Below are 14,578 nucleotides of genomic sequence, written 5' to 3'. Positions count from 1 at the left end.
ACATTGTTTTTGCGGATTTTTTAATTAAATTCTGCCTTGGTTTTAATTGAGCTATCAGTAGATGTTCAGACAATGGAGCGAATTACATGAAATGGAAGCAGACCCTTCAGCCTCACGGGTCTGTGCTAGTTTTTTACACTCCACACGAGTCTCTTCCTGTCTTATGTTCCTCTGACAATTCTTAAATTATTTTATTCCCATCTTTTTCATGTGGTTATCATTTCCCCTGAAATGTACCCATATTACTGGGGAGCGCCGAGGGGGTGATCTTATCAAGGCGTATAAAAATGGATTAAGATAGGGTGAGTTTAGAGTTTTTTTTTAAAACACAGTATAGGGGAATCAAGAACTATGGGGGGGGGGGGGGGGGGGCATGCATATAAGGTGAGAGGAGAAAGATTTAATAGGAACCCGAGGGGCAACCTTTTCACAGAGGGTAGACAAAAAAGCTGGAGAAACTCAGCAGGTGAGGCAGCATTTATGCAGCGAAGGAATAGGCGACGTTTCAGGTCGAGACCCTTCTTCAGACTGATGTCGGGGAGCAAGAAAAAGAAAGGAAGAGGGGGAGACAGTAGGCTGTGGGAGAGCTGGGGAGGGGAAGGAGGGAGAAAGCAAGGACTACCTGAAATTGGAGAAGTCAATGTTCCTACCACTGGGATGTAAACAAAATATGAGGTGCTGTTCCTCCAATTTGCAGTGGGCCTCACTCTGGCCATGGAGGAGGCCCAGGACAGAAAGGTCGGATTCGGAAATGGAGGGGGAGTTGAAGTGCTTAGCCACCAGGAGGTCAGGTTGGATATTGCGAACCGAGCGGAGTTGTTGGACGAAGCGATTGCCAAGCCTGCGCTTGGTCTCACCGATGTAGAGCGGATGCAGTAGATGAGGTTGGAGGAGGTGCAGGTGAACCTCTGCCTCGCCTGGAAAGATTGTTTAGGTCCTTGGATGGAGTTGAGGGGGAGGCAACACGACAAGTGTAGCATTTCCTGCGGTTGCGAGGGAAAGTACCAGGGGAGGGGGTGGTTTGGGTGAGAAGGGACGAATTGACCAGGGAGTTACGGAGGGAACGGTCTCTGCGGAAAGCAGAAGTCTGAAGAAGGGTCTCGGCCCGAAATATCGCCTATTCCTTCGCTCCATAGATGCTGCCTCACCCGCTGAGTTTCTCCAGCTTGTTTGTCTACGTTCGATTTTTCCAGCAACTGCAGTTCTTTCTTAAACTTTTCAGAGGGTGGTGGGTACATGGAATGAACTGCGAAAGGAGGTCGATGAGGCAGGTACTATAACATTTGGAAGGGAAAATGAATAGGAAAGGTTGAGGTAAACAAGCCAAATACAGGCAGGTGGGACTAGCGTAGATGAGTCATCTTGGTCGGCAGGGGCAAGTTGGGCCGAAGGGAACTGTTTCCGTGCTGTATGACCATAACCCAATATTCATCTCACGTCACTGGGAGTTTCACATTTCAACCATTCACTGTACTCGCCGTTTCTCACACATTCCTTACTGGATTAATTGGTGACCATGTTTTTTGAAGAGATGACCAAGAAAATTGATGAGGGTGGTGCGGTATACGTTGGCTTAGTGGACTTCAGCGAGGCCTTTGACAAGGTTACGCATGGTAGGCCGGTCATAGAGCTATAGTCGTGCAGCGTGGAAACAGGCCCTTGGATGCAACTTGCGCACACTGATCAAAACATGTACCATCTACAGTAGTCCCACCTGCCTTTGGCCCTTATCCCTCTAAACATATCTATACATGCATCTGTCTAAATGTTTCTTAAACAATGTGATTGTACCTGCAAGATCAGATCACATAGGATCTAGGACAAGTTAGCCAATTAGATGCAAAAGTAGTTTGAAGGTAGGAAACAAATGGCAACGTTCGATGGTAAGTCTTTGAAGCTCTGTAACAAGGGTGTACCATAGTGAGTGGGCTAGATTCACTTTGCTCGATACTTATACAGTAGTAACAATTCAGGAGTGAATGGCAATTGTCAGTATAATGTCAGTCATTACCTTAATATATTTAAACTCTGAAGTCTCAACATGGTTCTTATGGAGTTTAAAAATGTCTCATCTTAACTTTTCACTTTAATTTCCTTGTCTACTATATGTCATTTTGCACCTAACAAGGCTAGGCAGCAAATTTCATTCTCATTTACACTCAGGTCTTGCAACCCCTCACTCCACTGCCATCAACTCATGGTGGCAGTGCAACAAATATTAAGTTGTTGAAAAAAAGACACAAAGTGCTGGAGTTACTCAACAGATCAGGCAACATCTCTGGAGAACATGGATAGGTGACACTTTAGGTCAGGAAATTCTTCAGTGAAATATTTCCCATTCCTTCCCTCCAGACACTGCCCAACCCACTAAGTTACTCCAACACTTTGTATCCATTTTTGTAAACTAGCATCTGCAGTTCCTTGCATCTACACTAAGCTAACAAAGACAGATTCTATCTCCATACTAGCACTGGCAACACAGGTTATTGCAGTGGAATGTCTAGTGCAATAGAAAACGAAGCCTCTTGCTCCCTCTGGTGCTGAAATACTAAATTACAAGGCGTGTAAAAAGTGCAACAAGGCAACCCTGGACCAGATAAAATTAAAATGATTGCAAGCATTTCTTACACTATTGCTATCACAACACACACTGCTGGCCATTCTTTACTTCTGCACCTCCTCACCCCTGAACTACAACGTGTTGTGAATAGTGCCACGTACTAATTGCATAACAAAAGCAACTTGCATTTTACTGGGCAATGGGACGTGCTGAGAATTAAAAACAAAGAAAATGAAAAGTAAAATCAGATAGATAAAAGAATGATTTGAGAAAAGCATGGACATTTAAAATAACTGGCATTTTCTTATGTGTAGAAATGAGAGAGTTTGTACCGTTTACTTATGTGCTGCAGTTAAAAACAAATAATTAAAAAGCTATTTCCACACATTTTACTTCTGCCTTTGATAAATTATCACGCAATTCAACAACATTTTTGGGAGGTAAATGGCAAGCGATGTGCACAACGGTGTAGCAACTTAAACCAACTATCAAGATTCATAAAACATAAAGGTACATAAAAGTAGGCCCTTTATGCACAGAACATAATGCCAATATTCACAAAATATTTTTAAGTGTCCTGAACTTACGGACTGATCTGTTCATTAACAAGATCTAGTTCTATATTCATAGGGCAGAACAAAGGCGATAGACATTAGGTGCAGGAGTAGGCCACTCAGCCCGTTCGAGCCAGCACCGCCATTCAATGTAATCATGGCTGATCATCCCCAATCAGTACCCTGTTCCTGCCTTCTGCCCATATCCCCCAAGGCAGGTCAAATTCAGCAGTTGAATGCAGCCAGCACACAAATACAATGAATGAAAGAAAAGAGAAAGTGTTGGAGTAACTTAGCAGGTCTGGCAGCATCCTTGGAGAACATGGATATGTGATGTTTTGGGTCAGGGCCATTATTCAGATCTGACACACAACATCACCGATCTATATTTTTTAGGGATGCTGCCTGGCCCACTGAGTTCCTTTAGCGTTTTGTGCCTTTTGCTCGAAATTCCAGCATCTGCAGTATTCACCAGTCCTGCCAACAGTAACTATGAGCATGGAATCAAAGTCACAGTCAATAATACAGAACCCTTCCTCCTAATGAAGCCAAGACTTAGTTCTGTATCAAATCCTACACCTGACAGTGATGGTGCATCGCACAATACTAAAATAACCAAATAATGAGTTTTAAATGAAGAACATAGATAGGCGACATTTCAGGTTTTGATGTCAGATCAGTCTGAAGAAAGGTCCCAACCCAAAACATCACCTATCCATGTTCTCCAGATACTGCCTGACCTGCTGAGTTCCTGGTTTCTACAAGAGTTTTGAATGTTCAGATAAACTGCTGAGACCTATCTTGCTGCACTTATGTACAATGGGAAACGTTCTTAATGCAAATGTAGCCTGATGGTGGAAGCAAACAGAAAAATAAAGCAAATCAATTCAAACACCCTACAAGTACCTTCTTTGCACTGCATGCTGTTTGCAAAAACCTTTATTGCAAATTTCCTAACGAATGTAGCAATTCTCAACAGTTTCATTTATAAGTTTCCCCCATTACAAAACAGTAGATCAAGATGGTTTGTTCATTCCAACAGAAAAAAAAGATTATACACAAATGTGGTCCAGGGCAAGCAAATGCAAACGCGAACTTTATCAGAACAGGTTCTAGCTTTCATGCTGATCAATCTTTTCTGTAGGTAAAGCCTGTATAACTGATGTCGTGCAAGCCAATTGTATGGTGACCGCTACAGATAATGCCGTGTGTCAACAGCAAAGCTGGAGCCAGCAGGAAAATCAAAGAAATCCATTGTGAAACCATCAGCACCACTCCCTCTTTACATGCATTAGTCGTGCATTATAGTAGTACCATCAGACAATATTTGGTGTCAGTTCACGATCTGATAGCAATGTATTGGGACCAGTATCGGTTTACTAAGGGGTGCCACTGGGGCAAGAACTGTTCCAGCCGGAGGGCATTGACACTACACCAATCTCCTGCTGCACGACATAGACCAAACCTGGTTAAATTACACCAGAAATCTCTACCTGTTTCTCCTTTTTGCAGTCTAACAGTTGTCAAGATAAATCTTTAACCAAACCTGCAATGAACTTGCCACTAATCTTTCTATTATGTAATCTGTCAGTTACCAATTTAGACGGGGGGGGAAGGGGGGAGAAAAAAAAAAACGAGTAAAAATTTAAAAAAATCTTAAATGTAATCTTCCAGCATTTGTGTCATATTTGGCCCAGAACCATTGAAGGGCAAAAGTTATAATAAAAAAAACCTAAGAGTTTTTCTTTTTCCATGTACAACTTAACTGAATTTTATTTGGTTATAAACCATCTGCTACCCAATGTGGGAATTCTGACATTAAGTCTCATTCACAAAACAGTTTTTTTTAAAAAGTCAGTCATACACTGTAAAGCAATGTTATATTCACCAATTTTGAGAAATTAAAGCAATAGATTTAAATTATCTCTCAGAAGACTGTAAATAGATAAGGCAGTAGTTAACACTCCTAGAATTTTCACCAAGGAATACACTAGCACATTTATGGTGGCTGATGACTGAGGAATGACATTCTGTGAAGGTACTGTATCTTCATAACCAATTTGGGATCGCAGGGCAAGAGCCTGGAAGAGCTCATCCGTGCCCACACCCAGTTCATTACAGTCTGCTGTAAAAAAAGGAAAGGGAAACGGGGACCAGGATTACTTAATTCTCGGCAGTTTTTTCACTGGTCACTTCTTTCTTCTCACATTCTTCCTCTTTGGCGGATTCTTTCTTATCCTCCTTTACAGACAATTCCTCTAGCTTTTCAGCAACCTTATCTGGATTTTCCTCATCATCATCATCTTCTAAGAGGAAACAGATATTGAAAATGGGCGTCAATGGTCATTCTTATAATAATTAAGATTCCTTTACGTAACTAGACAAGGCAAACAAAACAGACAAGGTCAATCATCTCAGCTTTACACCTTTTGGCCACATTTGTTCATCTAATGGTACCTACTTTTCAAAAGTCAGTCCTGGCTGCAAAGCATTTTTGAATATTCTGACCATTTTAATGGAGACAATAAAATTTCACTAGCAACATACATATAAGAGAAGTTGACCAGATTCATTCACAAGGTGTTTCACCATACAATATCCTGATCTCGAAATATTCCCACCTTCCAGGTCCCTTTATTGCCCAACATTCTTGATCTCGATCATGAATATAGTGAACAACCACTGTTCCACGAGGTAAAGCAGCAGATTTTCTACCACAAGCTTAAAAAAGATCATTAAAAGGGACGTGGTCTTCATAGACTGAGCCAGCAATTAATTGCCCAAATTGTTTCAAGATCATTTTCCTTCACCTTTAAATTTACAAGAGTAACATGGGGATGGGGAGGAAAGGAAGAAAATAAATCACCCCCACCAAAACAAACTGCAAACTATAGATTACAAAACTGCATCAAATAAAAAGTCAAAATTGTGAAGTAGCCAATAAAATGCTTCTCTCATGTCCTGTTGTCTTTGAATTGTTGTATCTGAATATATTTATAACAGTAAATCCCAGCAAATTGAATATCCGTGTATGCAGTTCTGTCAATTCAGTAACAGTCTTCAATCAACGTTTTTTATAACCGACTTCATCTTTCAGATTAAAATGTTTCTATTAACACAATTTCCTGAATGATTAAAACAATGAGTAATAACTGTTAGTAGATTCCTGACCAGTCATGGAAAATTGTGGCGGTTTCAATCAGATGAAATGCTAATGACTGACAACCTTAATGTTTCTCTTGCCACTGATGCCACCTGATCTGCTGGGTATTTCGAGGATTTTCTGTTTTTATTTTAGAGTCTTATTTTCTGTATTTTTATTTTGCATCTCAGATCATTCCAAGGTGGTATAATTCACAACACAACACACACACAGTGGTAAAGCACCTTGCAGTCTTGGCCCAACTCTGCATTCACACACATAAATGACACAATAAATCACAACTTCCCAGCAAATCTACTACAATCATTCGTTTTTTTATGGGACGGTTCAATTTAAATGCAAACTTTTCAATGTTGTCAGTGATTATTCCAACTGGATATTCACTATTTGCACCTGTTTAAATATGTTGTGTCTGTTTTAAAAGTTATTTTACCGTTTAGTTTCATCTTCCCTTTGCATTCTTCAAACTTCGCCTTAAACTTCTGTGCATCTAACAAGTGAAAAACAGTGTCGTTATTCATAAACATCAGAAACGTTTTAAATGCATTCAGTAAGTGATCAATTTAATATTCAGCATACATCACAAATATAAAGACTAGTCTAAGTGCAGCATTTCACTATTCTGAGTAAACTTTTTGGAAACACGAGTTACTCCAGTGTGTGTTTAAAAAAAAGATTTCTATTGGACCACTACCATTTCATTCAGACAGTATCCAAATTTAATTCCATGGATTTTGGCAAGTGGTTGGAAAGGTTGTGATAGCATAACCATCTTAAAGTAATTCATCTTTCTCATGTCACAATGCACTTGTGATCGAAGACCAAGTCTGTTTTATAGGCTGGAGGTTCAGGAATAAGTGAAACAAGGCAAGTCAAAGCCTTTTAAAATATCATTACGAATCTGAAAGGAAATCTCCAGATCTATGAGAAATTACCCAGAAGAATTGGCTATTTTATATCACACTCTGATGCCAACAGTGGATGAATTGTCTTTTGAGTTGTCAGTTTGTACCAGTGAAACTGATCACAGTATTTACATATATTCAGGCTTTTGGATACAGCCCCCCCCCCAAAACTTAATTACAGGCACACTGATACAACTGCTACAATCAGATAGGTGTGAAAAGATTTAGGTGCCCAATGGATTTGCCTCCCATCGTGTAAATTTGGAGTTGATTAAGACTTGAGAGTTGAAGTTTTCTTATGTTTCTCGAATTGCCACCCGCTTGGTGAAATTTTACATTAAGTTAATCTTTATATTTTTGTAACATGTAGGTAAACACAGGTTTCTGCCCAACATTTAGCAGATCGCATACTAAAATAAGCAACTTTAAAATTGCCATGAATGCAAATTATGCCCTTTTTGACAGACTCCTTAAAATGGTAGAGCTTGCCTATGTGATATCCACACTTTATTTTCACCCAACGTTTATTACCAGTCAATTATAGATGATGGCATTGGAATTACATTGGTCAAACCAGGCCAGAACAAGTTCCCTACCACAAGGGAATTAGTGAACAAGTTGTGCCTTTATGACAATCCAACCCATTGTTTCTGTTTTTCAATGTAAACCGAAACATTTCCAGATCTATTAACATCAATATTACAATCAACCACTGCAACCTGAACCTACTGGGCTTGAACGCTCCTCCAAAACGTTTAAGGGGCAACTACACATAATTTATTTTTAATTGTAATGCCTTTCATATGAAGCTTCATTGAAAAATGACATGCCTTTAATCAGCAAACCAGTTGTGACTTTATGACAATCCAATGCATTGTTTTTGTTTTTCAATGCAAGCTTAAAAGAGTAAATGGCAACACTGCATCATCTCAATCGACTCACCCACCACATCCGTGGAAGAGTACGATTTTCAATTGTCCTCAACAATTGCAGTAGAAGTAAATCATTTTCGATCCTGATGTTCTAACCAAGAATGGTAAACTAAAATAGCCTAAACTCAAGGGCATTTGGGAGGTCTGTAGATAGGAACATGGATATGCAGGGAATAGAGGGACAGGAATCACATGTCAGCATAGGAGATTAGTGGGCAGCGTGATCAGCAGGGACAATGTGGATCAAAGGGCTCGTTCCTGCTCCGCAATATTCTACTTTCAAGAAAGGACTTGGCACCGAGATTTATAAAAATGACAAACTAAATACAAAAATCATCAAATGTTGTGTCACATACAGGTGAAGCATAACACTTCAGGAATATATTTGTTCAGATGCAACGTTACATAACAACACCTATAAAGTGCCAAACACTTTTTCCCCTTCCCATTCCCACACTGACCTTTCTGTCCTCGGTCTCCTCCATTGTCAGTGAGGCTAAACACAAATTGGGGGAACAGCATTCGCTGAGGCAGCTTACAACCCAGAGGTATGATGATTGATTTCTCCAACTTCAAGTAACCCCTGGATTCCCTCTCTCTCCATCCCTCCCCCACCCAAGTCACACCAACTTCAAATTTGTCTTGAGTCTCATTGTCACTACTCGTTCCCACCTAGCAAATGGCTAACAACATTTCCTTTTTTTTTTGCATGTTTTTGACTGTTTAAAATCCAGGGGCGACATTTAGGTGTCTGATCATGTCGTGCGCCCTGTCACACGCTGTCCTGCGGGTGATGCCCAGTTAGAGTTAGGGTTGGGGGTTAGGGACCACAGATGGGCTGTAAAATATTCTTCCTTCATTGCATGGATTTTAAACATTAATATCAAAATTAATACAACAAAATCAATTGTTTAAATGAAAAGATGTCTGAATCGTTCAATTCTATTTTGTATTGGTCTGCTTCTAGATCCAAATCACCATCTCTAACTTTTCACAGGGATGGATTCAGTGAGTGTAGACTGAACTCCCCTCTACCTCCTTATCCACTCCCCCCTACCCTTCTCCACTCCCTCCCCCCCCTCCCTCCCCCCTTCCTCCTCCTCGCTCCACTCTTCCCCCCCCCCCCCTCCTCACATCCCATTTCTCTCTCTCTCTCTCTTCTCCCATTTTCCAACCCCCCATTCCCCCCTCCCACTTTCCCCGACGCCCCCCATTTGAGGACCCAGCCTGCGACAGCTAGATCCCACTAATAGTACTGCACAAAGTCTACTCCACATCATCTGTTTTAGTAACATTGACTATGGGATAAATGCAGACTTTGGGAACAACACCCCCAACTCCCCCACCTTGCTTCAAAATGGGTGGTGGGTATTTACTCAGTGGCCGGAGCAGGTGGGTGGCACGGGTACATTGACAACATTGCCTGTCCCCAGTTGAAAAGCCCACTGCCTCTGGGGATTTGGTAACCATTGGAAGAGAGATCTGCCTCTGTGACAACTCGCGACCAACAGTTTAGTTCCCATGCAGAATATTGGGGGTTCGAGTCCAACCCCTGGGGCCCGTGTCATATTTAGTTCAGAGATACAGTGCTCTTCGGCCCACCGAGTCCGCACCGACCAGCGATCCCCCGCACACTATCCCACACACGCTAGGGACAATTTATAAATACCAAGTCTATCAATCTAGAGTTAGGGTTAAGGTTACCTCCCGCATTGCAAAGGCTCACATCTAACTCCTTCCTAAATATAGCCAATGAACTGGCCTCAACTACCTTCTGTGGCAGAGAGTTCCAGAGATTCACCACTCTCTGCGTGAAAAATGTTTTTGTCATCTCGGTTCTAAAGGATTTCCCCTCTATCCTTAAGCTGTGACCCCTTGTCCTGGACTTCCCCAACATCGGGAACAATCTTCCTGCATCTAGCCTGTCCAATCCCTTAAGAATTTTGTACGTTTCTATAAGATCCCCCCTCAATCTCCTCAATTCTAGCGTGTACAATCCGAGTCTATCCAGTCTTTCTTCATAAGAAAGTCCTGACATCCCAGGAATCAGTCTGGTGAACTTTCTCTGCACTCCCTCTATGGCAATAATGTCCTTCCTCAGATTTGGAGACCAAAACTGTACGCAATACTGTGGTTCCTGATAAGGCATCTTCCTACACCCGAGTGGATAGTTGTGTTCCAGGCACTATTGTTTTTTTTTTTTAAATGTTGCTTCTCCTTACCCCCACACCCTCCCTCAACAATTTGTCTATTTTTAAGGATCTGGGCAGCACTAACCTGCATTATTTGTCACTCATCTCAAACTGCTTTTGAATTGAGCTGCTCTGCATGGAATTTCAGGGGGTCAGACACCAATCCTATATACCATCACGCGTCTGGGGCCACATAAAGCCAAATCAGGTGAGGGGCCAGAGGCAGACCATTGTGGCATCATTATCTATGACTGGACATTAAAATTCTCACTATTAACTGAACTTAAATTCCACTGCTCACTGACATGTAGGATTTGTCAAGTCAAATGAGTTTTCCAGAAGATAAGATGTTGGAATTCTTACTATTATTTGTTGGTGTTGGAATTATAAATGTTGGAATTATTACTACAAAAATTACTATTGCACTTTATCTGTTTATTTATTGTGTATATATGGTCTATAGACACACTGAATTTTTATCTCCCGTTCTGTATTATGTTCACATATTCTGTTGTGCTGCAGCAAGTAAGAATGTCATTGTCCCGTCTGGGACACATGACAATAAAACTCTCGATTCTTGAGTAACTCAGCGGGTCAGGCAGCATCTCTGGAGAAAAGGAACAGTTGACGATTCAGGACGAGACCCTGCTTCAGACTGAGAGTCAGGGGAAAGGGAAACTAGAGGTAGGAAAAGGTACAGAACAAATAGCTGGCAATACTACTGGTTACCAAGCTCTCAGATCTGGGTCTCTGCGCATCCCTCTGCAATTGGATCCTTGACATCCTCATCCACAGACCAGTCTGTCCGTATTGGTGGAAATGTGTCATCCTCGATAACAATCAGCACGGGAGCACCTCAAGGCTGCGTGCTCAGCCCCCTGCTTTACTCACTCTATACTTGTGAGTGCGAAGCCAGACATAGTGCGAACTCCATCATCAAGTTTACCGACGACACCACTGTTGTGGGACGAAACACTGATGGTGACGAGTCAGAGTATAGAAGTGAGATCGACCGATTGACCAAATAATGCCAGCACAATAACCTGGCTCTCAACACCAGCAAAACCAAGGAAATTATTGTGGACTTTGGAAGGGGTAGGATAGGGACCCACAATCCCGTTTATATCAACAGGACAATGGTGGAAAGGGTCAAGAACTTCAAATTCCCGGGTGTGCCTATTTCCGAAGATCTTTCCTGGTCCCAGCACACTGATGCAATTATAGAAACATAGAAATTTGGTGCAGGAGTAGGCCATTCGGCCCTTCGAGCCTGCACCGCCATTCAATATGATCATGGCTGATCATCCAACTCAGTATCCCGTACCTGCCTTCTCTCCATACCCTCTGATCCCCTTAGCCACAAGGGCCACATCTAACTCCTTATTATAAAGAAAGCACATCAGCACCTCTACTTCCTGAGAAGATTACGGAGAGTCGGTATGTCAAAGAGGACTCACTCGAACTTCTACAGGTGCACAGTAGAGCATGCTGACTGGTTGCATCGGCAACTTGAGCGTCCAGGAGCAGAAAAGAATGCAGAATCTTGACTTGACTTGAGAAAGTTCTGACCACTGCCCAGTCCATGATCGGCTCTGACCTCCCCACCATCGAAGGGATCTATCGCAGTCGCTGCCTCAAAAAGGCTGCCAACATCATCAAGGACCCACACCATCCTTGCCACACACTCATCTCTCTGCTGCCATCAGGTAGAAGGTACAGGCGCCTGAAATCTGGTACATCCAGGTTTAGGAACAGCTTCTGTTCCACAGCCATCAGGCTGTTAAACACACCAACAAACAAACTCTGAACTATAACAGCCTATTGCACTTTATCTGTTTATTTATGTGTGTATATATATGGTCTATGTTATATAGACACACCAAACTGTTCTGTATTTATGCTTACAATATTCTGTTGTGCTGCAGCAAGCAAGAATTTCATTGTCCTATCTGGGACACATGGCAATAAACTCTCTCGACTTGACTATTCTCTGCAAAATATCATGGAACACTATGGCATGTTAATCTTTGTAGTATATAATTTCAGTTTTGTTATCTTCAAGATCAAAAATGTATATATAGAGACATTTATTTTCAGTCTAATACTTACTTTCTTTGTTCAGGAACCGGATAGCCAGCAACTCAGGTTTGGGTTCTTCATCTGCAAAATCAGCAGGTGCATTCCACACCCATGCCCGGTCACTTCCCACATTAGGCCTCAGCTCCATGGAAGGTGTAACTAGAAATTAAATTAATGCCCATGAATCAATTTTTTTTATTTTTTTTATTTTAATTGCTTATTGTAAAAAAAAGTTTCATTTTGGTAGATGACTGAATTAGCTGCACATTTCTATATATTTTTTGTAAAATGGAAAGAATAAAAACAGATTCACTTTGGTCCAAAAGACAGTTCCTCAATTGTAGACAGCCAATATTTTCAAAAGGCCAGAAAAATATCAAACTAATTTTGAAATAATGCTTTCTTAATTATCTGGCCATTGCTTCAGTCCACCAGAGATAATGCCTTTTATTGGCCCAATTCTGTGCACATTGTTTGTATATGAACCCGAAAAAACTCTGTATCACGTGTTGAACAGCAAGGCTAGTATAACCCAATGACATTTGGTCTTTATTTGACAGCCATAGATGCTTTTAAGTGCTGCCAACAACAGAAATCTTGGCTAAACAAGGACCCTGATCAAGCCCATTTCCTCTGCATTAAATTTCATGTGCCATTGTCTACCCATTCTCCCAGCTGTAATCGATTCTTATCCTCTTTGTAGTTCACTGCATAAATGTTTATATCATCACACATTCATTAACTGCACATTGAACCATGGTTAAATTAATTAATGTGGGGGAAAAAAAAAGTGGAGGAGGGGAAACCAGGTAGAGTGCTTGCTACTATTTCTGATTCCCAGAGTACAGATTTCACCATCAATGTCATCTCTATTTTTTCAGACTTCCTTCTAGTTCTGAACAGCATATTTTCATACCGATTACCATAGCATTTCAACAGGCAATTCTTCCTTTAGCGAATAAAAGGAAGCAGCACCTCACATTCACAATATATACTATTCAAAACAGAACAATTCCAGTCACAAGGAGATTTCATGAACATTCAGAGATTTTACCACCACGCAATAGGAGCAACTTAAAAAAGAAATATTAATTCCCAAGAAAAGTCTAGCATAGTTTACAACTGCCAACAGCAAAGCTACATTTGGAATTTGAGTGAAGTGACCTACGATAATGGTTTGCACAGATTTTGAGAGTTTTATCTCTCCTCATCAGAAGGCGAATTGTTCCCCTTTCCTTGTGTTTCAACAACTTCACATCTCCAGTTCCTCGTTCTTTCCATTCAGGAGGGTCATTCTCGGAGGCATATCTAAAGAGCTTTGCACGCCTGTCGAAACAAAAACAAAGTTTGGTCGTTTAAATCCTACCGCCAGACTTTTCTAAACACTTGGACATCATTTACTTTTTCGAGGAAAATGCAGATCATTAAATTATCTCTCCAGATGGATTGGGAAAAGAGAAAACGTTGTTCAGTGAACAGTTTGGTGAGCTCCTTACAAGGCTAGAAGATTCCCACAACCCAAAATGTACGCTTGGTCAGTGTTAATACGCTGGGAAAAAGAGAGCATGTGAGCTTTGGTCAGTTTAGTGCAATTCATTTGAATGTTTGGAATACAAGGTGCTCCAATCTATTGGTTACACAGAATTCTCATTTTAATGTAAAAATGTTAAACCAAGGTAAAACCGAGCCTATCATTTCCCACAGAGAATCCTTTCAATTTTAATAAGTCTAAATAATCCTCAAAATCATGAATTTTATATGGGGTACCCATGACTCAAATAGAAGTAGAGTTGTTTCATAGTCAAATTGCTGTGGATTTAAGACATTTCAGAGAAATCTGTGCTCAAATTACAGAATTTTCCACGAAGTGTCATTGCCCTGTCAAAGGTTCAAAGAGCATTTTATTGTCATGTGTACCAATTAAGGTACAGTGAAACTTGATTTACCATACAGTCATACTAAAAAAAGCAACAAGACACACTACTACATAAAAGTCAACATAAACATCCACCACAGCAGATTCCCCACATTCTTCACTGTGATGGAAGGCAACAAAGTCTAATCTTCTTTCCTCTTTATTCTCCTGCGGTTGGGGCAGTCGAACCATCTGCAGTTGGGGCGATCGAAGCCCCCACGTCAGGGCGGTCGGGGCCCTAAACTCTCATTACACTATTTGACAAGGAGAAGGGTGGA

The 14,578-nt window shown here is 41.1% G+C and overlaps 1 protein-coding gene across 2 annotated transcripts in view; it reads right to left on the bottom strand.

Annotated features, from left to right (window-relative positions):
- Positions 1–4,037: 4,037 nt before the first annotated feature.
- ranbp1 (RAN binding protein 1) overlaps positions 4,038–14,578 on the bottom strand; it is a 15,149-nt gene continuing 4,608 nt past the window's right edge. For both annotated transcript variants that reach the window (XM_055655455.1, XM_055655454.1), the window contains exons 3-6: positions 13,554–13,711; positions 12,416–12,544; positions 6,711–6,767; positions 4,038–5,420 (exon numbers count right to left, since the gene is read on the bottom strand). In XM_055655455.1, coding sequence (XP_055511430.1) covers positions 5,278–5,420; positions 6,711–6,767; positions 12,416–12,544; positions 13,554–13,711 — 487 coding nt within the window. In that variant the 3' untranslated portion in view covers positions 4,038–5,277. The remainder of the gene's footprint in view (positions 5,421–6,710; positions 6,768–12,415; positions 12,545–13,553; positions 13,712–14,578) is intronic.

This window comes from Leucoraja erinacea, chromosome 25 (assembly GCF_028641065.1).
Source record: "Leucoraja erinacea ecotype New England chromosome 25, Leri_hhj_1, whole genome shotgun sequence".
NCBI classification, from domain to species: domain Eukaryota; kingdom Metazoa; phylum Chordata; class Chondrichthyes; order Rajiformes; family Rajidae; genus Leucoraja; species Leucoraja erinaceus.
This window is presented reverse-complemented; position numbering and strand designations above follow the sequence as displayed.